Source organism: Pleurodeles waltl, chromosome 12 (genome assembly GCF_031143425.1).
Source record: "Pleurodeles waltl isolate 20211129_DDA chromosome 12, aPleWal1.hap1.20221129, whole genome shotgun sequence".
NCBI lineage: Eukaryota > Metazoa > Chordata > Amphibia > Caudata > Salamandridae > Pleurodeles > Pleurodeles waltl.
In genome coordinates, this window is record NC_090451.1 from 592,184,638 (window position 1) to 592,210,218 (window position 25,581).

Consider the following 25,581-nt stretch of genomic DNA (forward strand, 5'->3'; position numbering starts at 1 on the left):
ACATAAGAATTACCGACCCATCCATCCACTCTCCTCCCCTACCAGGCCAAATTATTTGAAAAGGCAACCAAAAAGCAGCTCACCAGCTACTTGGAAGAAAACAATCTGCTGAACACCTCCCAATCAGATTTTCTTCCAACCACAGCACAGAGCAGAGACTGCACTCATCGCCACCACTGATATCAGAGCACTCCTCGACCATGGGGAATCCACCGCCCTGATTCTCCTCTACCTATCAGCTGCGTTCAACACCGTCTCCCATGCATCCCACTTCACCCTCATCAACAGTCTCCACAGCATCAGAATAGAAAACAAGACTCTCAATGGATCGCCTCCTTCCTGACAGGACCCACTCAGAGCGTCTGACTACCCCCATTCACCTCCGCACCCAAGAGAACCATTTGCTGCATACCCCAAGGTTCATCCCTCAGTCCCATTTTGTTTAATACCTACATGACCCCCCTGGCTGACACCATTAGATCCCAAAGACTCCTTATTATCTCCTACGCAGACAATACTCAACTGATTCTCCTGCTTACTGAAGACCCCTCCACCACCAGAACCAACTTCCGCCACGCCATGACCACCACAGCTGACTGGATGAAAACGAACTGCCTTAAGCTCAACTCCGACAAGACAGAAGTCCAAATCTTCAGGCTAAACACCTCCATATGGGACCATAGCTGGTGGCCAGCTGAACTCGGACCAACTCCCACACCTACAGACCATGCTTGCAACCTTGGCATCGTCCTCCACAGTGAGCTGACCATGAAGCCTCCTCTTGCTTCCACACCCTCTGCATGCTCCACAGAATATTCAGATAGATCGCAGCCTACACCAGGAAAACCATCACCCTGGCCCTCGTCAGTAGCCGCCTCGACTACGGTAACGCTCTCTCTGTGCCGACATGTCCTCCTAGCTCCTAAAGAGACTCCTGACAATATAGAACACCACCACCAGACTCACTGTGGACCTTCCCAGATGCACCCACATCTCACCCCACCTCAGAAACCTCCACTGGCTCCCTGTCCCGAAGAGATGTCATTTCAAGCTCCTCATACACACCACCAAAGCCCTACATGATCAAGGACTAAACTACCTCAGCCACCGTCTACCACTATACCAACCCACCAGATACCTGCACTCTACCTATCTGGCCCTCACACACACACACGGAATCCGGCCCAACTGCTCCTTTTCCTACATTGCCACCAAGGCCTGGAGCAACCTACTCCTCCCCCCTCCGAACTGCACCCTCACTGGCAGACTTAGGAAGAGACTCAAGACTTGCCTCTTTGACAGAGACATCACACCCCAGCGCACAGATACCTCCCAAGGGTGACAGCGACATGCTCAACAAATCACTCATTGATTGATTGATCTGCCCCCTAATGGTTTTTTTTTAGAAATACTGTTTTCACCATCAAATACCCTTACTTAAAAAAAAATGAGGATCACATTATTTAAATAAACAGAATAAAATGTTTTTGAGACATCAAACTAATGAAGGGAGCTCTTGTTAATTCACCAGCAGTTCAAGTGCATGGTGGTCAAGATTTGGTTTTGATTAACTTTCGAAATAGATGCAACAGATCCCTTCGTAAGTATGTGCAAAAATAGAAAATCTTCATTTATCCAATATGAACCACACACAGGACAGGAAATAGATTGAAACAGCATTACATGCTTCACTTAAACCAACTCATTACTCACATCTATGCCCCTATTACACAATAAAGTATGTGGTTGATCTTAAATCTCCTCCACCGACTATACCACCAAAGAAATCCTTTCATATACTCAAGACATGCTTTGCAGGGGGCATGGCCAGGATGTCAAAGAGCGGCCGCAGGCTAGAGAGCGCCTCAATCTGGCAGCATCCTGCCTATTTCTTACCCCAGTGGCACCTGGGGCAGTTCTGGAGAGCCTTTTGATGCCCCCTCATAGTGGCTTAGCCGGTTCAGAGTTGGTGCTGGATTGATCAATTGGGCAGATACATGGCTGTCAGTTATTTTTGGAGCCCCTGACACTTGTGAATGTGTATGCCCTGACCCCGCTTACGGGATTCTTCCTCAAATTAATCAAAAATCTCATGTGCAGCCTCCAGGTGGGGCCCTTTGGTGCTGGAAGGGAACTGGATCGGGGTGATACAGAAAAACCTCAACAGGCTCCAGGGGTGATGGCCTCACCCATTGTCGCTCCCTGATGGGACCATTCCTGAAGGCGTTGGAATTATCAGATGAATGGCATGGGTTCCATCGGTGGGGGTAGGGGCTATTCATTCTATATGGGGGTGTATTATACCATCTCCCAGTTGGACTATTTCCTCCTACTGAAGTGTGAACTTTATAAGGCGCTGGACATGCATTTCCTTCCTCAAAGGCTTTTGGATCATTCTCAGATAACCATCTCCCTGTGCACAGCCCAATCAATGCAGTCATTCTGCTGGCGTTTCACCCCATGATCCCTTCAAGATACAGCCCCCACTTTCCTGTTGGTAGAAGTGGTTGTCACATGTTTGTCCCACAACCAACATTCCATGCAGTCCCCCGACATTCTCTGAGAGGCCCCTAAACCAACATTGCACAGGAAGATTATTAGCTACCTGACTGCGAAGAAACGTATAAAGAGGCAACTGGTCCAAAATCTAGAGATGCAAATCCAAATGCTGAAAGCACATTATACCCATGACCCCGAGCCCCGGCTACTCAGAAATAATTTTAATTTTGAATCCCAGTTGCAACACCTACTCGTTTATGAAGGCAAGGCAATATGGCTTGCCTGGCAGTCCCGGATCTACAAGTCTGGGAGACAAAGCTAGTATAATACTACATCATCTTTGCTTCAATAATTGGCACTACTCTCCAGTCCTCTGCTGGACCCTGCGGGCTCCTGGGTCTCTAGGATGATGCTATGGCACTCCAATTTGCTCATTTTTATGCAGACCTATACGCTCTGCATTCCCACCTGCCAGACACACAGATCATTCAGTTTGTATCAGACCGCTCCCTTAAAACCTCTCCCTGGCCAGCAGAGCAACGCTTGATGAAGACCTTACTTCTGAGAAATTAACAGCTGCCCTAGGTGATCTGCAATCTGGTAAGACATGGGGCTCCAGTGGGTTACTGAGTGAAATCTTTAAATTATTTATGCTTGGGGACCCCTTGATGACAGCCCCCCAAAAAGCATCTGAAACAGGACTACTTGCCCTTTCAGACCGCCTGGATGGCCCAGCTGCACTGCCGATGGTGGATATTGAGAAAGCATTTGACTCAGTGGATTTAAGGTATTTATTTGCACTCCCCACTGGCTATGCTTCAGACCCAAGTTTCTACAATATGTCCAACTCTTTTACACAATTTAACTGCCCATGTTCAAGGGGGTACTGCTCTCTCCAGACCCTTCTCCATTGGGTGACGGACATGTGAGGGGTGTCCACTGTCTCCACTGCTTTTTGCGCTAGCCATAGAACCCTTGGCAGCATGGCTTTATATAGATGCACAGGTCTGGGGGTTTTAGTGGGTGGGGAACCTTTGGATAAAGTCGCACTTTACGCTGATTTTGCTCTGTTTTTCATTACTCAGCCAGAGACCTCTGGCCCAGAGTGCTCCAAATCCTCCAAATCTTCAGTGAAACTTCGGGTCTCTCCATCAATAGGACCAAGTCAAACATCTTGCTTCCCACTCCCCACCAGGACTTAATATGGGCCACTGGTTCACAGATATAGCTTCAAATACTTGAGAGTACGTCTCCCTCGATCATTCCTGGGCGAGGGATAGGAATATCAGGCTGCTTCTAAATGCACAGGCACTGGATGTAAAAGCTTGGGCAGCCCTTTTTTTGTCCATCCTGGGCCACTCAGCTATATTCAAGATTGTTTCCCTCCCCCAGATCCTTTATCAACTTCAAAACTGCCCATACATTCTACTGCGTGCCTTTTTCTGAACTGTGAAGTCCACGTTACACAGCTTCCTATGGAATTATGACACCTCTCGCATAGCCCTCACGAAATGTTTTAGATCGCCACAGCATATATTTAGTACTATTACAGAGTGTCCCACCTAATATTTATCAATGAATATTGGTATGATACCCAGGAAGACATCACTTTTGCGTTGGAAAGGCAGGCACGCCAAGGCACCCCGTACCAGCACGCATTGTACAGGGGACGGGCGTAGATCTGCTCCCCCCAGCGGCATTGGTGGTACTGTAGAGCTGGGGAGGGAGGTGCTGGCAATGAAGAGATGGGAAAAGAGGCTCACAGCAGAGACCCCCCCCCCCCTCTGTGGGTGGGAGATGTGCCGGTACACACCACACTATGCGTGGTAGATATGCTGCACCGAGTGGCGACGCTGGCGGTCTTCTCGAAATGGGATGCAATAGGTAATTCGACCCTGGGGGATGTTACAGAGGGTGTCACAATAAATTCATAAGTCACCCTCCAGGCGAATGACATCCCTAAGTTCTACCAGAATCTCTAGCTGCACCACCCTTTGGCCCTGCACATTCACAGATTGGAGGCCCTCCCTGACTACAACCCCCTTGAGGCCAAATTACTCGTACGAAAATTGGAAACACATAAAATCACCCTGGTATATCGGTTCCTAATGCACTACATGTCTGACTCATTTGCTGCTCTGCGTACAGCTTTGGAGCCAGACATTAGGGCTCTGGCTGATGAAGAATGGACAGAGGCTAGGGCATCCACGAGATGCTCAGCCAATGCATCCCAACTACGACAGGACAGGAAATACCTCCACCACACATACCTCACACGTCACAAACTCTGGGCAATGGGAAATGTTCCCTAACCCTTCTTGTCTTAGATGTGCAGAGTCAGAGGGTACCTTCCTGCACATAGTGTGGGTGTGTGCTGCAATGCAAACATACTGGACTCAGATTTGGTCTGCCTGAGCCAAGTATTTGGACGCCCTCTTCAAGGATACAACAGTGCATCCAATCGCAGAATGGAAAAAAGGGCCTACACTGGTGCCTGAATAAAGAAAAGCTGGTATACAAAGCCAGGGGATGCCCTCAAAACTACGTTAACATCTGCCAGTGATGGGCTGACTATAGAGGGATCTCCATTGCGCAGCCTGATGCTCGTAGATCCAGACTAGATACAGAAGTTCAGACTTATTGTGGTCCGGACCACTGACATGACATTACTTTGGGACTTAACTCCCTGCATGTTCAGGAGGCCTCCAGGCTGTTGTGGGTGGGTGAGGGGTATGCAGAAGGCACTGCACCTTGTTACTGTATGTTTCCTACATTATATGGTGTTACAATAATTAGTTGTCATTGAAACCATTTAAAAAAAACACAATAAAATGTGCTTTCAAATAAAAAATACATGTTTTGCAAGGGAAGCCACTCAAGGTACAAAACAGGAATTGTGAAGATTAGCCACTTGCGGTTAGCAAACAAATGGATAAAGAAAGAGAGGTTCAGAATGGTGGCTTTACACCAACTCTAGCCACAATTACATCAAGGAGATTGGATGTCCGCAATAGAGTTAAAGGATGCTTATTTCCACAATCCAATCATAAAGAAACACAAGAAATTCCTAGGATTCATAGTAGGAAAACATCACTATCAATTTAAGTTCTTCTCTTCGGCCTCACGTCAGTTTCTTACACTCTTTCAAATTGCATGGCAGTTGTAGCTGCCCACTTAGGAAAACAAAACAAAAAATCGAATCTATCCATATCTTGATGATTGGTTAATAAGCATCATCTCTAGATGCGATGAAGAAGCATTGTTAATCAGCAGCAAACATCTTACAGAAACTAGGTTTGTAAATCAACGTTTAGATCATTCCTGTACAAAGGATTAACTAGTTGGCTGTGACATTAGACACCACTGTCTCAAACAAATTTCCTTCAAAGGAGAGATTCATATATATCCAACAGAAATGTTAGCCTGAAACAAACACTTAATCCAACCGTGCAATAAATCTCCTCATTACTGGGATAGAGGGCATCATGCATTTGCCTGACACTAAATGCTAGAATGCACAAAGCTCTTATAGCAATGTATGTAAGATCTGTGGGAAAACAAATAACCACTAACCCGTCACGCTATCCAGTCATTTCCTTGGTGGTGCATAACAACCTACCTTTTAAAAAGGGGTTCCTTTTCACAACAAAATGCCTTCACAGACTAAAGTAACAGATGCAGCCCTGCTAGGATGGAGTGTTCATATAGATTTCATCCAGGTACAAGGAACATGGTCAGAAAGATTTGTGATATCCTATCAGATCATCTGTTGGAGTTAAGAGTTCTACATCTAGGTCTTAAATCATTTCTTCCTTCATTCAAAAGAAATTTGCTTCTTTTTCAGATGTACAAAACAACTACAGTGTTGTACTTGCACAAGCAAGGTGGAATGTATTTGAGGCAGTTGTTTCATGAAGCTAGGACATTTACAAATGGCTGCTAGAAATGAATCTTAACGATTACAGCAGTCCATCCATCACCAAGCATTCACAATGAGCATGTTGATGCCCTAAGTTGTGTGATAATTGGATCCTAAATTTGAAAATTTTTCCAATGTGGACATAAAAAAAAATGCCCAAACTTTGGCTCAAGAAACTACCAACCAGGAAGCATGGGCAAAGCCCTTATGATCAACTGGTCAAGGAGATTTCGCTATGCTTTTCCTTACATCCCACTGATTCAATCAGTGTTGGTCAAAGTGCTACATTCCAAAGCAAGAATGATTCTTATAGCGCCTGAATGGCCTTAACAGTGGCGGTTCACACTCTTCACATATTAGAGAGACCACATAGGAAGTTGCCGTGCAGACCAGATTTTCTCTACAAATTTGGGGATCAGATCCTGCACCCCGACCTACCATCAATGAACTTAGCAGCTACACATCTGAAGTCTTGCAATATGGGAACTTAGATACTCCACAGAGTTGCACGGACATTTTAAAGAGGTTAAGAAAAGATCCACTAGAACATCACTTTCTTTCAAGTGAAAGTGACTCTGCATCTTGTAGCTTCAGAATAAACATAACCATATATTTTGTACTTGGCAAGATCTGGCCTCTCATTTTCTTCTAGATTGTCATCTTGTAGTAATTACTGCATACAGGAAATCTCCATCACAAATATCTTTCTTCAAAATACCATTAGTAAAGGATGTCCTAAAGAGGATTAAGCCAGTTTTCCTTCCTATTCATACTCCTTTCCATCCATGGGAGTTAAATAAACGGTTTCAAAATAAATGGACCCTCCATTTGAATCCATTCACAAAGCATGAAAATGTCAAGAGAGTACTAAAATTTTATCTTGATAAGACAAAATAGATCAGACACACTGACCACCTATCAACCTGTCAACTACAGTCCGCTTAGAAATTCAAAACAATTGTATTATTATCTATTGCATTACTATTTTGCATTATTTTCTATTACCAATTGGCAACTAAATCCCTCCCTAGTAGACCGACAGCTCATTCAACTAGTGCAAAAGTAGCAACTGTGGCTCTGTTAAGATACATCCTTATTTCAAAATCATATAAAGGTGTTATGTGGAGATGAATATGTAACTTTACTAGACAATATTGTTTGGATTCAGATTCAAGAGCTGATACCCAAGTAGACCATGCATCTTTGAGGAATCTTTTTGCATTCTTTAGAAACTCTGTGACCTTTCTTCCTCGTGTCCTCTGTTTTTTTGGAGTAGGATCAGCTTGCTATTCTATTCACTGCCTATGACAATTGATGATAATTCTCTGTTAGAAAGCAAAATGTTTCTTACCTGTAATTCTAGTTCACTTCCAGGGGAATCCTCATCAAAGACTTAAGCAATCCTCCCACTGCAACGGGCAAGAGTTAAAGACAGATATTTCTATTTTGTGCACATAATCTTTGTCTCCATAAGAAAGAACTGACCTGTCAGCCCTGGTGTATGATGGGACATTGTAGCAAGGATGAGATTTTAAAGGCCCAGTGTTCTAGCTTTACAGGTTATGTACTAGCATTTCCTTTAGGTTTCCATTTTAAAAAGAAGTTTGGTGGCATATATTTCTAGTCACTTCATATTATATCTGTATTACTAGTATTACTATAGTTGAACATTTTGTTAAAATGAAACATAAATGAAATGTGGCCCCTTCTAGCCCTAGCCCTTTTTTAGGCTGCAAAGCTTATTGTTTAAATGTATATATGCACTTTTAGGTCTCTTACGAAAGTGCTTGTAATTTGTGTGTATATATTCACTGAAAAAACGAAAGGTTTCAGGGATGTCATAGTTAGGTTCTGAATTTACACACGCACAAAACCATAGTAATTCAGCTGTTATAGTTTAGAGTTATTTCAAGTAACTATAACTCATGCCGTAAGGTAACCGTAATTCGTGCCCCCACCAAGCACGGTTTTCTCATCAACAATGTTATTGCAAATGTTGCAATGATAATATCAATGGTGCCATAGAAGATGTCATCAATGATGTAATATATGGGGTAATTAGCTGTGCACTTGAAATAACTAACTATAACAGCACAGTCCCCCCATTCCAACCCGCACCCCCGCACACATTGGGATTTTGCCCCACGGAGGTGGCAGTGCCTGAGGTATGAAACAGATACAGGAGGGGGGGTCGCGCAGCCCCCCTCACATTACTGTTCAAGGCCCGGGGAGGTGGTGGTCCCCAGGGCTCATAGGAGCCTTAGGAGGCTGTAACCTTTAGTTTTTTAAGTGAATTTCTATGTTTGTTTAGCTGTATTTCCTAACTATAATGTTGGAATGAGTCACCCCTGACGGCTTTTATACAATCGTCATGTCTGATGCTTATATAGAGCAAGGTGTCATCCAAAGTAACGTAATGATAATGGAAAGGCTATTGCAAATCGCTCAGTTGATTTAATACAACAGTAGAATGTTTAACATAGAAAGTAAGGGTGGAAACATAATGGAAGATGAAACGGTTATTATACGTAGATGAATGTTCTGAGATACTCATTTAAGATACTTTGATGTTTGGAAAGCACATTCAATACTAGGTGTGAATGCAATTAGAATTGCAGTCTCTCCTCCTTTTCAGTATCTTGGCTAGTAATTTGCTCTAACTCTCCTTCAGAGAGTGGATCTGAGGTTTTCAAGCTCTGAAAACCTGCATATGAAAATACAGAGTTAAATTAGGAATTATTTGAATAATATGTCAACATTCAGTGTATACCACCCTTTTTATCACTACAGAATAAATGCAATTAGACCAAACAATTGGTCGTGTGATTTTTATGATCAACAAATCATTAATGCATGATAAATGACAGTTCTAATAAATAGCACACTGTTAAATAACAAACTATACTGCACAGAAAATATATGCAAAAGTCCAAACCATTAGGACAAGTTAACGTTAGATTCTAGACAAAATAAAGGGATAAGATTGCATCGAGTGTAGCAATGAATGAATGATAAGGACGAAGATGTTGAGTTTAAACTTTCCAGAGTGATTTATACAGTGTCTTCCTCAGTACAAATCAAACATGTAGCAACCTGGATAAAGCATAAGGAGGGTCAGTATCCTTGTGTTGTAACAAAAAGTAAGTCTGGGGGAAATGCTTACTTGACTCAGAGGTTCTAATGCAAACAAAAAGAGCATTCAAGAAAATGCATCAACTTGACCTAAGAAAAAGGTAGGAGCGTACATTATGAATCCAACCAACCCTGAGGATAATTCAGGTCTTAATTCATAAGTAGCCACATACATGATGATGCCAAGTTGTTCCATCTGGAGGCACTGAGCACAACCAATGTATAGTGATGGGTTGGAACTGGGCAGTTGAGGAAAGTCCTCTGGAGCTTCCTTAGCCTCTGTATCTTTAACACCATGTCAGCCAACTGACCCTTGGAATCACTTCTGCGGTCCTTGTTTTAAGGCAACAAGTCCAGTCTTCAGAAAGCATGCCGTGCTTCTTCTGATTTTTCATAAGTCCTTGAGTGTTCTGAGATGGGTCCTGGAGATGCCACTTTTATGCCCATTGCCAACCTGTGGGTGATGGAAACTCCTGGCTACTCCCTAACCAATGATGTAACATTTCCCAGAGCAACCCTACCCACTTTCTCCAACTAAATCAAACAAGGCAGAGCCCTTTCTCCTCTGTTCAGAGCTACCTGTGCCCACTCAGAGGTGTGGCTCTGAGAATGGGCGAACCTTCCCTTGTGGTCACTCCAACCCAGTTCTGGGGCAGCTCACTCCTCCCACTGGGTTTGAAGAAAAGCTGACTAGGAAGGCAGTCAGGCAAGCCTAGGTGTGAGCTACAGAAAAGGCGAGGCATCTTTTGAAGCCCAGAAAGGGGCTAAGCACAGCCCCCTAGGGCACCCTGCTAAAGGAAGAAAAAAAATATCTGTCTACCCCCAAGCATTTTGTGCACTGCTGGGAGCATACCACATCTCATGGCATCGCAATTGACACTGACAAAAACACAAATTTGGCTTAGGCAGGAGAGTGCCAAATTTCTAAAAGTGTAATTTTCAAAATAGTAATATCAAACCTAACTCTACGTTGGATTTGGAATGACTCTTAAACTTTTCTTAATCTTTTTCTAGCTCCTGCCAAACCAATAGCATTACAAGTTATTATGTAACTCAGAGAGCCAGCCTTGCTACAGTGAAAAACAACTTTGGAGGTTTTTCACTGCCAGGACACTTTAAACTTTAAATATACATGTTCTTCCTTTTAAATACCATGCATCCTGCCCTATGGGTATTTAGGGTCCACTTTAGGGGTGCCTTATAATTGTTAACAAGCATTGGCAAAGCTAATAGTTCTCACCTATGCAAGCGCTATTGGCTTTGCCAATGTGTTTAGCCATGTTATTGGCCAGCGTAGCTGCTTTTCAGTGTGGCTAAAAGATAGTGGCATAGAGGAGAGTGGCGTGGAGTATCGTAGAGTGAAATGGTAAAGAGTGGAGTAGAGTGCTGTAGAAAGGAGTGGCAGAAAGTGTTGAGTGTTGGAGTGTCATAGTGTGGAGTTGCATAGAGTGGCATACAGTAGAATGGACTGGTGTAGAGTGCATTGGCGTAGAGTGTTGCAGAGTATAATGGCGTAGAGGGCAGTGGCATTGAATACAGCAGCGTACAATGCAGTGTCATAGAATGCAGTGGCATACATTAGAGTGGGCATAGTAGAGTGGAGTGGCGCAGAGTGCAGTGGCGCACAGCGGAGTGGTGCAGAAATTAGTGAGACAGAGTAGACTGGCACAGAGTAAAGTGGGGCAGAGTAGAGTGATGTAGAGTTCAGTGATGTAGAGTGGTGCAGAGTAGAGTATAGTGCCATAGAGTTCATTGGCATAGAGTGCAGTGGTGTAGAATGGAGTAGTGCAGAGTAGAGTGGTGGAGAGTGCAGTGTTGCAGAGTAGAGTGTCAGAGTACAGTGCTGTAGAATGGCCAGAGTAAAGTGATGAAGAGTACAAAGATGCAGAGTAGAGTCCAGTGCCATAGAGTGCAGTTGTGTAAAGTGCACTGGCATAGAGTACAGTGGTTAAGAGTAGATTGGCCTAGAGTGCAGTGGCATAGAGTGGAGTAAAGTGGTGTAGAGAGTAGTAGCATAGAGTAGATAGTTTCAAAGTAGAATTAAATGGTGTAGAGAGATGTGGTGCAGGGTAGAGTGGCATAGAGTTCACTGGTATAGAGTAAAGTGGTGTAGAGTGCAGTGGCATAGTGTGCAGTGGTGCAGAGTAAATTAGATTGGTGTAGAGTGTGGGGGCATAGAGTTGAGTGTTTCAGAGTAACCTGCATTGACAGAGTGCAGTGTTCCAGAGTGGCGTAGAGTGGAGCTGTGCAGAGTAGATTGCTGTGGCCTAGACTGGAGTGATGTAGAGTGCAGTGGTGTAGAGTACACTGGCAAAGAGTACACTGGCTTAGCGTAGAGTGGTCCAGGTACAGTAGAGAGGCATAGCGTAAAGTGTAGTAGAGTGTAGTGGCGTAAAGTGGAGTGGTGCAGAGTACACTGCAGTGGTGTGGAGTGGTGCAGAGTAGAGTAGAGTGGAGTGGTGTAGAGTGGAGTATTTATGTTGTGATAGCACACTGCCATTACAGACAACACATCTTCAGTTGAAATGACCATTACATTTGCACAGACACACAGTTTTACTGATAAAACTATACAATGCAAAGATGAAAATGGGGGGAAATTGCATCACCTAGTTTAATGATTCCTTTTTATCATATTAAAGTATTTGTTTCCAACACACTTCAGAAATAAGAATGAGCTTCATTTCTGCATTCATAATTCTGCCATATTCTGAAATACTTACGCAGTTCGCTTGAACGTTGTGTGCTAGAAGACAACTCTCTCCTACCCGCCACTATCCAGCAAGATTGTCACATAAAACCTCTCACTTTGAAGTCATAGAAAGAAAAGTAAATAAGCACCCTTGGAAGACAGTGCCTGACGTTTGACTTCTGACTTTGAATGCACAGCAAGTGTGACGAGATTTGTAGGAAGTTGGCTCTGTATGGGCTATTTCAAAGTAAGGAATAGCATGCACAGAGTCCAAGGGTTCCCCTTAGAGGTAAAATAGTGGTAAAAATAGATAATACTAATGCTCTATTTTGTGGTAGTGTGGTCGAGCAGTAGGCTTATCCAAGGAGTAGTGTTAAGCATTTGTTGTACATACACATAGACAATAAATGAGGTACACACACTCAGAGACAAATCCAGCCAATAGGTTTTGTTATAGAAAAATATATTTTCTTAGTTTATTTTAAGAACCACAGGTTCAAATTTAACATGTAATATCTTGTTTGAAAGGTATTGCAGGTAAGTACATTAGGAACTTTGAATCATTTCAATTGCATGTATACTTTTCAAGTTATTCACAAATAGCTACTTTAAAAGTGGACACTTAGTGCAATTTTCACAGTTCCTGGGGGAGGTAAGTTTTTGTTAGTTTTACCAGGTAAGTAAGACACTTACAGGGTTCAGTTCTTGGTCCAAGGTAGCCCACCGTTGGGGGTTCAGAGCAACCCCAAAGTTACCACACCAGCAGCTCAGGGCCGGTCAGGTGCAGAGTTCAAAGTGGTGCCCAAAACGCACAGGCTAGAATGGAGAGAAGGGGGTGCCCCGGTTCCGGTCTGCTTGCAGGTAAGTACCCGCGTCTTCGGAGGGCAGACCAGGGGGGTTTTGTAGGGCACCGGGGGGGGACCAAAGCCCACACAGAAATTTCACCCTCAGCGGCGCGGGGGCGGCCGGGTGCAGTGTTAGAACAAGCGTCGGGTTCGCAATGTAAGTCAATGAGAGATCAAGGGATCTCTTCAGCGCTGCAGGCAGGCAAGGGGGGGCTTCCTCGGGGAAACCTCCACTTGGGCAAGGGAGAGGGACTCCTGGGGGTCACTTCTGCAGTGAAAGTCCGGTCCTTCAGGTCCTGGGGGCTGCGGGTGCAGGGTCTTTTCCAGGCGTCGGGACTTAGGTTTCAGAGAGTCGCGGTCAGGGGAAGCCTCGGGATTCCCTCTGCAGGCGGCGCTGTGGGGGCTCAGGGGGGACAGGTTTTGGTACTCACAGTCGTAGAGTAGTCCGGGGGTCCTCCCTGAGGTGTTGGTTCTCCACCAGCCGAGTCGGGGTCGCCGGGTGCAGTGTTGCAAGTCTCACGCTTCTTGCGGGGAGTTTGCAGGGTTCTTTAAAGCTGCTCCTTTGGATAAAGTTGCAGTCTTTTTGGAGCAGGTCCGCTGTCCTCTGGAGTTTCTTGTCGTCGTCGAAGCAGGGCAGTCCTCAGAGGATTCAGAGGTCGCTGGTCCCTTTGGAAGGCGTCGCTGGAGCAGAGTTCATTGGAAGGCAGGAGACAGGCTGGTGAGTTTCTGGAGCCAAGGCAGTTGTTGTCTTCTGGTCTTCCTCTGCAGGGGTTTTCAGCTAGGCAGTCCTTCTTCTTGTTGTTGCAGGAATCTAATTTTCTAGGGTTCAGGGTAGCCCTTAAATACTAAATTTAAGGGCGTGTTTAGGTCTGGGGGGTTAGTAGCCAATGGCTACTAGCCCTGAGGGTGGGTACACCCTCTTTGTGCCTCCTCCCAAGGGGAGGGGGTCACAATCCTAACCCTATTGGGGGAATCCTCCATCTGCAAGATGGAGGATTTCTAAAAGTTAGAGTCACCTCAGCTAAGGACACCTTAGGGGCTGTCCTGACTGGCCAGTGACTCCTCCTTGTTATTCTCATTATTTTCTCCGGCCTTGCCGCCAAAAGTGGGGGCCAGGGCCGGAGGGGGCGGGCAACTCCACTAGCTGGAGTGTCCTGCGGTGCTGTGACAAAGGGGTGAGCCTTTGAGGCTCACCGCCAGGTGTTACAGCTCCTGCCTGGGGGAGGTGTTAGCATCTCCACCCAGTGCAGGCTTTGTTACTGGCCTCAGAGTGACAAAGGCACTCTCCCCATGGGGCCAGCAACATGTCTCTAGTGTGGCAGGCTGCTGGAACTAGTCAGCCTACACAGATAGTCGGTTAAGTTTCAGGGGGCACCTCTAAGGTGACCTCTGGGGTGTATTTTGCAATAAAATGTACACTGGCATCAGTGTGCATTTATTGTGCTGAGAAGTTTGATACCAAACTTCCCAGTTTTCAGTGTAGCCATTATGGTGCTGTGGAGTTCGTGTTTGACAAACTCCCAGACCATATACTCTTATGGCTACCCTGCACTTACAATGTCTAAGGTTTTGCTTACACACTGTAGGGGTACAGTGCTCATGCACTGGTACCCTCACCTATGGTATAGTGCACCCTGCCTTAGGGCTGTAAGGCCTGCTAGAGGGGTGTCTTACCTATACTGCATAGGCAGTGAGAGGCTGGCATGGCACCCTGAGGGGAGTGCCATGTCGACTTACTCGTTTTGTCCTCACTAGCACACACAAGCTGGCAAGCAGTGTGTCTGTGCTGAGTGAGAGGTCTCCAGGGTGGCATAAGACATGCTGCAGCCCTTAGAGACCTTCCTTGGCATCAGGGCCCTTGGTACTAGAAGTACCAGTTACAAGGGACTTATCTGGATGCCAGGGTCTGCCAATTGTGGATACAAAAGTACAGGTTAGGGAAAGAACACTGGTGCTGGGGCCTGGTTAGCAGGCCTCAGCACACTTTCAATTGTAAACATAGCATCAGCAAAGGCAAAAAGTCAGGGAGCAACCATGCCAAGGAGGCATTTCCTTACACAACCCCCCCCCAAACGAAAGAGGATGAGACTAACCTTTCCCAAGAGAGTCTTCATTTTCTAAGTGGAAGAACCTGGAAAGGCCATCTGCATTGGCATGGGCAGTCCCAGGTCTGTGTTCCACTATAAAGTCCATTCCCTGTAGGGAGATGGACCACCTCAACAGTTTAGGATTTTCACCTTTCATTTGCATCAGCCATTTGAGAGGTCTGTGGTCAGTTTGAACTAGGAAGTGAGTCCCAACGAGGTATGGTCTCAGCTTCTTCAGGGACCAAACCACAGCAAAGGCCTCCCTCTCAATGGCACTCCAACGCTGCTCCCTGGGGAGTAACCTCCTGCTAATGAAAGCAACAGGCTGGTCAAGGCCATCATCATTTGTTTGGGACAAAACTGCCCCTATCCCATGTTCAGAGGCATCTGTCTGCACAATGAACTGCTTAGAATAATCTGGAGCTTTTAGAACTGGTGCTGAGCACATTGCTTGTTTCATGGTGTCAAAGGCCTGTTGGCATTCCACAGTCCAGTTCACTTTCTTGGGCATTTTCTTGGAGGTGAGTTCAGTGAGGGCTGTCACAATGGATCCATATCCCTTCACAAACCTCCTGTAATACCCAGTCAAGCCAAGGAATGCCCTGACTTGGGTCTGGGTTTTTGGAGCTACCCAGTCCAGAATAGTCTGGATCTTGGGTTGGAGTGGCTGAACTTGGCCTCCACCTACAAGGTGGCCCAAGTAAACCACAGTTCCCTGCCCTATCTGGCATTTGGATGCCTTGATAGAGAGGCCTGCAGATTGCAGAGCCTTCAAAACCTTCTTCAGGTGGACCAGGTGATCCTGCCAGGTGGAGCTAAAGACAGCAATATCATCAAGATAAGCTGTGCTAAAGGACTCCAAGCCAGCAAGGACTCGATTCACCAACCTTTGGAAGGTGGCAGGGGCATTCTTTAAACCAAAGGGCATAACAGTAAACTGATAATGCCCATCAGGTGTGGAGAATGCTGTTTTCTCTTTTGCTCCAGGTGCCATTTTTATTTGCCAGTACCCTGCTGTCAAGTCAAAGGTACTTAAGAATTTGGCAGCACCTAATTTGTCTATGAGCTCATCAGCTCTAGGAATTGGATGAGCATCTGTCTTGGTGACAGAGTTGAGCCCTCTGTAGTCCACACAAAACCTCATCTCTTTCTTTCCATCTTTGGTGTGAGGTTTGGGGACTAAGACCACTGGGCTAGCCCAGGGGCTGTCAGAGCGCTCAATTACTCCCAATTCCAGCATCTTGTGGACTTCCACCTTGATGCTTTCCTTAACATGGTCAGACTGTCTAAAAATTTTGTTTTTGACAGGCATGCTGTCTCCTGTGTCCACATCATGGGTACACAGGTGTGTCTGACCAGGGGTTAGGGAGAAGAGTTCAGGAAACTGTTGTAGGACTCTCCTACAATCAGCTTGCTGTTGGCCAGAGAGGGTGTCTGAGTAGATCACTCCATCTACTGAGCCATCTTTTGGGTCTGATGACAGAAGATCAGGGAGAGGTTCACTCTCTGCCTCCTGATCCTCATCTGTTACCATCAACAGATTTACATCAGCCCTGTCATGGAAGAGCTTAAGGCGGTTCACATGGATCACCCTCTTGGGGCTCCTGCTTGTGCCCAGGTCCACCAGGTAGGTGACTTGACTCTTCCTTTCTAGCACTGGGTAAGGGCCACTCCATTTGTCCTGAAGTGCCCTGGGAGCCACAGGCTCCAGAACCCAGACTCTCTGCCCTGGTTGGAACTCAACCATTGCAGCCTTTTGGTCATACCAAAACTTCTGGAGCTGTTGGCTGGCCTCAAGGTTTTTGCTTGCCTTTTCCATGTACTCTGCCATTCTAGAGCGAAGGCCAAGTACATAGTCCACTATGTCCTGTTTAGGCTCATGAAGAGGTCTCTCCCAGCCTTCTTTAACAAGAGCAAGTGGTCCCCTTACAGGGTGGCCAAACAGAAGTTCAAAGGGTGAGAATCCTACTCCCTTCTGTGGCACCTCTCTGTAAGCGAAAAGCAGACATGGCAAGAGGACATCCCATCTCCTTTTGAGCTTTTCTGGGAGCCCCATGATCATGCCTTTTAATGTCTTGTTGAATCTCTCAACTAAGCCATTAGTTTGTGGATGGTATGGTGTAGTGAATTTGTAAGTCACTCCACACTCATTCCACATGTGTTTTAGGTATGCTGACATGAAGTTGGTACCTCTGTCAGACACCACCTCCTTAGGGAAACCCACTCTGGTAAAGATACCAATGAGGGCCTTGGCTACTGCAGGGGCAGTAGTCGACCTAAGGGGAATAGCTTCAGGATACCTAGTAGCATGATCCACTACTACTAGGATGTACATATTTCCTGAGGCTGTGGGAGGTTCTAGTGGACCAACTATGTCCACACCCACTCTTTCAAAGGGGTCCCCCACCACTGGAAGTGGAATGAGGGGGGCCTTTGGGTGCCCACCTGTCTTACCACTGGATTGACAGGTGGGGCAGGAGAGGCAAAACTCCTTAACCTTCTGGGACATATTGGGCCAGTAGAAGTGGTTGACTAACCTCTCCCACGTCTTGGTTTGTCCCAAATGCCCAGCAAGGGGAATATCATGGGGTAAGGTCAGAATAAACTCTCTGAACGACTGAGGCACTACCACTCTCCTAGTGGCACCAGGTTTGGGGTCTCTGGCCTCAGTGTACAGGAGACCATCTTCCCAATAGACCCTATGTGTTCCATTTTTCTTGCCCTTGGACTCTTCAGCAGCTTGCTGCCTAAGGCCTTCAAGAGAGGGACAGGTTTCTTGTCCCTTACACAGCTCCTCCCTTGAGGGTCCCCCTGGGCCTAAGAGCTCAACCTGATAAGGTTCAAGCTCCAAAGGCTCAGTTCCCTCAGAGGGCAGAACTTCTTCCTGAGAAGAGAGGTTCTCTTTTTCTGACTGTGTTGCAGTGGGTTTCCCAACTGACTTTCCTTTTCTCTTGGTAGGCTGGGCCTTTCTTCCAGACTCCAGCTCTACTTTTTCACCCTGTGCCTTGCATTGTGCTCTTGTTTTTACACACACCAGTTCAGGGATACCCAGCATGGCTGCATGGGTTTTTAGTTCTACCTCAGCCCATGCTGAGGACTCCAGGTCATTTCCAAGCAGACAGTCTACTGGGATGTTTGAGGAGACCACCACCTGTTTCAGGCCATTGACCCCTCCCCATTCTAAAGTTACCATTGCCATGGGATGTGCTTTAGTCTGATTGTCAGCATTGGTGACTGTATAGGTTTTTCCAGTCAGGTATTGGCCAGGGGAAACCAGTTTCTCTGTCACCATGGTGACACTGGCACCTGTATCCCTCAGGCCCTCTACACTTGTCCCATTAATAAAGAGCTTCTGCCTGTATTTTTGCATGTTAGGAGGCCAGGCAGCTAGTGTGGCTAAATCCACCCTACCCTCAGAGACTAGAGTAGCTTCAGTGTGGACCCTGATTTGCTCTGGGCACACTGTTGATCCCACTTGGAGACTAGCCATTCCAGTGTTACCTGGATTGGAGTTTGGAGTGGAACTTTTCTTGGGACAGGCCTTGTCTCCAGTTTGGTGTCCAGACTGACTACAGTTTCGACACCAGGCCTTTTTGGGATCAAAGTTTTTACCCTTGTACCCAGGATTGTTTTGTGAAGAGGCTCTGGGCCCACCCTCCTGTGCAGGTTTTTGGGGGCCTGTAGAAGACTCTTTACTATTTTTATTTTTGGCTGTCTCACCACCTTTCCCCTGGGGAGGTTTTGTGACCCCTTTCTTTTGGTCACCCCCTGTGGAAGTTTTGGACACCCTTGTCTTGACCCAATGGTCCGCCTTCTTTCCCAATTCTTGGGGAGAAATTGGTCCTAGGTCTACCAGATGCTGATGCAGTTTATCATTGAAACAATTACTTAACAGGTGTTCTTTCACAAATAAATTGTACAGCCCATCATAATTACTTACACCACTGCCTTGAATCCAACCATCTAGTGTTTTTACTGAGTAGTCTACAAAGTCAACCCAGGTCTGGCTCGAGGATTTTTGAGCCCCCCTGAATCTAATCCTATACTCCTCAGTGGAGAATCCAAAGGCCTCAATCAGGGTACCCTTCATGAGGTCATAAGATTCTGCATCTTTTCCAGAGAGTGTGAGGAGTCTATCCCTACACTTTCCTGTGAACATTTCCCAAAGGAGAGCACCCCAGTGAGATTTGTTCACTTTTCTGGTTACACAAGCCCTCTCAAAAGCTGTGAACCATTTGGTGATGTCATCACCATCTTCATATTTAGTTACAATCCCTTTGGGGATTTTTAACATGTCAGGAGAATCTCTGACCCTAGTTATGTTGCTGCCACCATTGATGGGTCCTAGGCCCATCTCTTGTCTTTCCCTCTCTATGGCTAGGATCTGTCTTTCCAAAGCCAATCTTTTGGCCATCCTGGCTAACTGGATGTCCTCTTCACTGGAGTTATCCTCAGTGATTTCAGAGTTGTTGGTCCCTCCTGTGAGGGAACCAGCATCTCTGACTATTATTTGTGGAGTCAGGGCTTGAGAAGCCCTGCTCTCCCTAAGTAGGACTGGAGGGGGGGAATTTCCCTCCAAGTCACTATCTTCATCCTCTGAGTTGCCATCCTCAGAGGGGTTGGCCTTTTCAAACTCTGCCAAAAGCTCCTGGAGCTGTACTTTGGTAGGTTTGGGGCCCATTGCTATTTTCTTTAGTTTACAGAGTGACCTTAGCTCTCTCATCTGTAGATGGAGGTAAGGTGTGGTGTCGAGTTCCACCACATTCACATCTGTGCTAGACATTATGCTTCTAAAAGTTGGAATACTTTTTAAGAAACTAAAACTGGTTCTAGAATCTAATTCAAACTTTTACCAAACTTTTAAACTCTAAAAGAAATGCTAACAGGGACTAACACAAGGCCCTAGCAGGACTTTTAAGAATTTAGAAAACTTTTCAAATTGCAAAAATCTATTTCTAATGACAATTTTGGAATTTGTCGTGTGATCAGGTATTGGCTGAGTAGTCCAGCAAATGCAAAGTCTTGTACCCCACCGCTGATCCACCAATGTAGGAAGTTGGCTCTGTATGGGCTATTTCAAAGTAAGGAATAGCATGCACAGAGTCCAAGGGTTCCCCTTAGAGGTAAAATAGTGGTAAAAATAGATAATACTAATGCTCTATTTTGTGGTAGTGTGGTCGAGCAGTAGGCTTATCCAAGTAGTAGTGTTAAGCATTTGTTGTACATACACATAGACAATACATGAGGTACACACACTCAGAGACAAATCCAGCCAATAGGTTTTGTTATAGAAAAATATATTTTCTTAGTTTATTTTAAGAACCACAGGTTCAAATTTAACATGTAATATCTTGTTTGAAAGGTATTGCAGGTAAGTACATTAGGAACTTTGAATCATTTCAATTGCATGTATACTTTTCAAGTTATTCACAAATAGCTACTTTAAAAGTGGACACTTAGTGCAATTTTCACAGTTCCTGGGGGAGGTAAGTTTTTGTTAGTTTTACCAGGTAAGTAAGACACTTACAGGGTTCAGTTCTTGGTCCAAGGTAGCCCACCGTTGGGGGTTCAGAGCAACCCCAAAGTTACCACACCAGCAGCTCAGGGCCGGTCAGGTGCAGAGTTCAAAGTGGTGCCCAAAACGCATAGGCTAGAATGGAGAGAAGGGGGTGCCCCGGTTCCGGTCTGCTTGCAGGTAAGTACCCGCGTCTTCGGAGGGCAGACCAGGGTGGTTTTGTAGGGCACCGGGGGGGACCCAAGCCCACACAGAAATTTCACCCTCAGCGGCGCGGGGGCGGCCGGGTGCAGTGTTAGAACAAGTGTCGGGTTCGCAATGTAAGTCAATGAGAGATCAAGGGATCTCTTCAGCGCTGCAGGCAGGCAAGGGGGGGCTTCCTCGGGGAAACCTCCACTTGGGCAAGGGAGAGGGACTCCTGGGGGTCACTTCTGCAGTGAAAGTTCGGTCCTTCAGGTCCTGGGGGCTGCGGGTGCAGGGTCTTTTCCAGGCGTCGGGACTTAGGTTTCAGAGAGTCGCGGTCAGGGGAAGCCTCGGGATTCCCTCTGCAGGCGGCGCTGTGGGGGCTCAGGGGGGACAGGTTTTGGTACTCACAGTCGTAGAGTAGTCCGGGGGTCCTCCCTGAGGTGTTGGTTCTCCACCAGCCGAGTCGGGGTCGCCGGGTGCAGTGTTGCAAGTCTCACGCTTCTTGCGGGGAGTTTGCAGGGTTCTTTAAAGCTGCTCCTTTGGATAAAGTTGCAGTCTTTTTGGAGCAGGTCCGCTGTCCTCAGGAGTTTCTTGTCGTCGTCGAAGCAGGGCAGTCCTCAGAGGATTCAGAGGTCGCTGGTCCCTTTGGAAGGCGTCGCTGGAGCAGAGTTCTTTGGAAGGCAGGAGACAGGCCGGTGAGTTTCTGGAGCCAAGGCAGTTGTTGTCTTCTGGTCTTCCTCTGCAGGGGTTTTCAGCTAGGCAGTCCTTCTTCTTGTTGTTGCAGGAATCTAATTTTCTAGGGTTCAGGGTAGCCCTTAAATACTAAATTTAAGGGCGTGTTTAGGTCTGGGGGGTTAGTAGCCAATGGCTACTAGCCCTGAGGGTGGGTACACCCTCTTTGTGCCTCCTCCCAAGGGGAGGGGGTCACAATCCTAACCCTATTGGGGGAATCCTCCATCTGCAAGATGGAGGATTTCTAAAAGTTAGAGTCACCTCAGCTCAGGACACCTTAGGGGCTGTCCTGACTGGCCAGTGACTCCTCCTTGTTATTCTCATTATTTTCTCCGGCCTTGCCGCCAAAAGTGGGGGCCGGGCCGGAGGGGGCGGGCAACTCCACTAGCTGGAGTGTCCTGCGGTGCTGTGACAAAGGGGTGAGCCTTTGAGGCTCACCGCCAGGTGTTACAGCTCCTGCCTGGGGGAGGTGTTAGCATCTCCACCCAGTGCAGGCTTTGTTACTGGCCTCAGAGTGACAAAGGCACTCTCCCCATGGGGCCAGCAACATGTCTCTAGTGTGGCAGGCTGCTGGAACTAGTCAGCCTACACAGATAGTCGGTTAAGTTTCAGGGGGCACCTCTAAGGTGCCCTCTGGGGTGTATTTTGCAATAAAATGTACACTGGCATCAGTGTGCATTTATTGTGCTGAGAAGTTTGATACCAAACTTCCCAGTTTTCAGTGTAGCCATTATGGTGCTGTGGAGTTCGTGTTTGACAAACTCCCAGACCATATACTCTTATGGCTACCCTGCACTTACAATGTCTAAGGTTTTGCTTAGACACTGTAGGGGTACAGTGCTCATGCACTGGTACCCTCACCTATGGTATAGTGCACCCTGCCTTAGGGCTGTAAGGCCTGCTAGAGGGGTGTCTTACCTATACTGCATAGGCAGTGAGAGGCTGGCATGGCACCCTGAGGGGAGTGCCATGTCGACTTACTCGTTTTGTCCTCACTAGCACACACAAGCTGGCAAGCAGTGTGTCTGTGCTGAGTGAGAGGTCTCCAGGGTGGCATAAGACATGCTGCAGCCCTTAGAGACCTTCCTTGGCATCAGGGCCCTTGGTACTAGAAGTACCAGTTACAAGGGACTTATCTGGATGCCAGGGTCTGCCAATTGTGGATACAAAAGTACAGGTTAGGGAAAGAACACTGGTGCTGGGGCCTGGTTAGCAGGCCTCAGCACACTTTCAATTGTAAACATAGCATCAGCAAAGGCAAAAAGTCAGGGGGCAACCATGCCAAGGAGGCATTTCCTTACAAGATTCGAATAAGATTTAAAGGTCTGTTAACAGAAATCAAGTTGTGGAATGATACAGAAAACACGGTTTAGGCAACGGGGGACGACCTGAACCTGTAGTGCCTAAAGCAAATTGACCCAGCAAATGGAAAGCGATAAAGTGTAAATTACATGAGTGATGGTGATTAAGAAAGCAACTGCTGTTAAAGCCTGACCCCATTCAGAGAACAAACACGAAACAAGCTGCAAAAACAAAGGATGAGGGTAAAACAACGTTGTGGAATAAAGATCATGTTGGAAGGAAGTCATATATAGGTTTTCCAAGGGGAAGTTTTGGGAGCATTTTGGAAGGAGTCTATTGTATGGGTAATTATAATCTAGTTACAGCTCTGCCGAATTGTGTAACATCTGATTGTGAAAATGTTTTCACAAAATTCGTGTTTTGTGATTGTAAGAAATTCTCTTTTGATTTAATTGTTTTATGAGCTTCCTATTCAAGCTAATAATTTAGAGTTATTAGATTGTATAAACTCAGCATATTGGCAATTCAGTGCCTTTGTTCTTAGTGTTGCCATTGTTTTTAAAGCATCAACATAGCACAAAAGGGTGAGTAGATCTAGAAAAAGTAGCAGGAATAAGTCAGACCATTCGGAAGAGTTTTAAGGCATCTCCGATTTCCATATGTTTTTCTATTGTAGCAAGACTTGGTGCAAAATCACACTTTAGTGACATCTATGTATTTTTTCATTTACTTGTAGCACCACTTTACTCAGGGGTGTCATTGCGATTTACAGTGCAATAAAACTATTGGGATTAAGACTCAAATTTAACTTTGGAACAATTAATGGCAAAAAGAGAGAGTAGTAGAGGAAGGTTAGAAGAGACGGGTGGGAAGGAATAGTGAGGGAGATGACTGGGAGAAAGTGGGGGTCGAGGTAGAGTTAGACTGCATGGGAGAAGTGAGATGGTGAGATAGGGATAGGACAAGAGGTGAATAATTAAGCGAGAGTGTTGTTGAGAAGGGAAGGAAGGGAGATGAAGGAATGAGGCTAAGTTTTCTATGATGTAAACCCTATTCTCATCCAATCCAGGGAATGCTTGGCGTAGAGAGTCTCTCATAAGCCACTGCCACTCACCCACACTGCACAATACCTTTATTACTTATGCTGAACTGCTGAATAGCAAACTTTTGTCTGTCTCAAGTTTAACCTGTTACATATGTTAAAGAGAAAAAAAAGAGTCAGCCATTACATGGTGTAGATAAAGAAGCAACTGAGAATTCCAGATACATCTTGTTAAACTCTCTGGTTTATGTTATGGGCTTGTTTGAAGCCAATTTTATCTGTGTTGGTAGTTTTTGATAATGTAATCATAAAAGATTACCTATGTTATATATGTATCACCTTTTTATTTTTTAGACTTGCCGGCCTCCCTGAGAAATACTGCGCTATGGTAGCACGGAAAGCAGAGGTTCCTGCTGCAGTAATACACTGAGTGCTTGCTATGGAGAAACATGGGGGAAACACCCAGCCAAAGTTGCACTCTACTCCCTTCTAATGCATTTGGACTGCAATGAAATTGTACCACAAAGTCGAGATTGAATACTCACTGTGTCATTTCTGAGAGGTGTGGTAGAATACCACAATAGATTTCTATATTTATAATACGTCTCTTGTGCTTTTGTTTTCTCTTTGCAATCATTCCATACCTCTTTAGAAGGAGAACACATTCTTAAGATATGAAGTAAGTGGATTTACTTAAGTGAAAAAAGACGCCATGTGGGGTCGCTTTAAGCACCTATCCGCACTCAAGTACCCATCAAACGCACACACTCTAGAACATTCTAAACCTTTTAATCCAAACCGATGGGATTGAGTCTTGCACAAGATTATTTTGCACAATTTCGTATTTCCTAATTTACAGATTGGAAAGTGGATTTTAAAGTGAAGAAAGATGACAGTTCATTTGGGAAAACGGAAATACCTCACCCAACGAATACAGCTATAACCTGCACATAATGCATTTCCCAATTTAAAATACCTCATAACACACTGGGAAGGGAAAAGTCAAAATTTCAATTCACATTTTACAAAAAAGAGATGGAGATTGTAAAATTAATAGAATGGGGGTCATTGAGAGGTTTGCGAATGGGCATCCACTAATTTTCAGCTGATGTCCTGTTAACCATTAACGTTCTAGTTCCCAAGCCTCATTTAGTGATGAGGAAAAAATCAAGTTTACGCTTGGAAGTGCACCTGGCTCCTGACCAGCTGCTGGTCCACATGGCATCAGAAGGTCTGACCTAATTATTTGAGGCTTAGTACATCCTGTCTGCCGTGTTTTCCCTTACTAGGACTGCCATGTGCAGCGTGACCACAAACACTTGGACCCAGATTCTCAAAGGTTTAGAGTTGGTTTAGCGTTGCTTTTGTAACACTAAACTGTCGCGAAACTTTTTTTTGTTATTCACAAACCAACACAAATAGGTATTTGCATTGGTATGTGTGGCAAAATAACGCAAAGCAGTGCAAAACGCAGCTTTGCATTACTTTGTGACAAGGGGGTGTTCCATGGGTGGCTCATGGGTGTACCCGTGCTACCACCCATGGCTTCCGAGGCTAAACCCTATTCTGAAATATCAGAAGAAAGGGTGTTGAGACAAAAATTAACACCTTTGGAAAGCAGGTGCTAATT

General features: G+C 45.7%; 1 protein-coding gene across 2 annotated transcripts in view; it reads left to right on the forward strand.

The window, feature by feature from the left end:
• CFAP45 (cilia and flagella associated protein 45) overlaps positions 1 to 25,350 on the forward strand; it is a 213,033-nt gene extending 187,683 nt beyond the window's left edge. For both annotated transcript variants that reach the window (XM_069217772.1, XM_069217771.1), the window contains exon 12: positions 24,306 to 25,350. In XM_069217772.1, coding sequence (XP_069073873.1) covers positions 24,306 to 24,381 — 76 coding nt within the window. In that variant the 3' untranslated portion in view covers positions 24,382 to 25,350. The remainder of the gene's footprint in view (positions 1 to 24,305) is intronic.
• Positions 25,351 to 25,581: the final 231 nt, after the last annotated feature.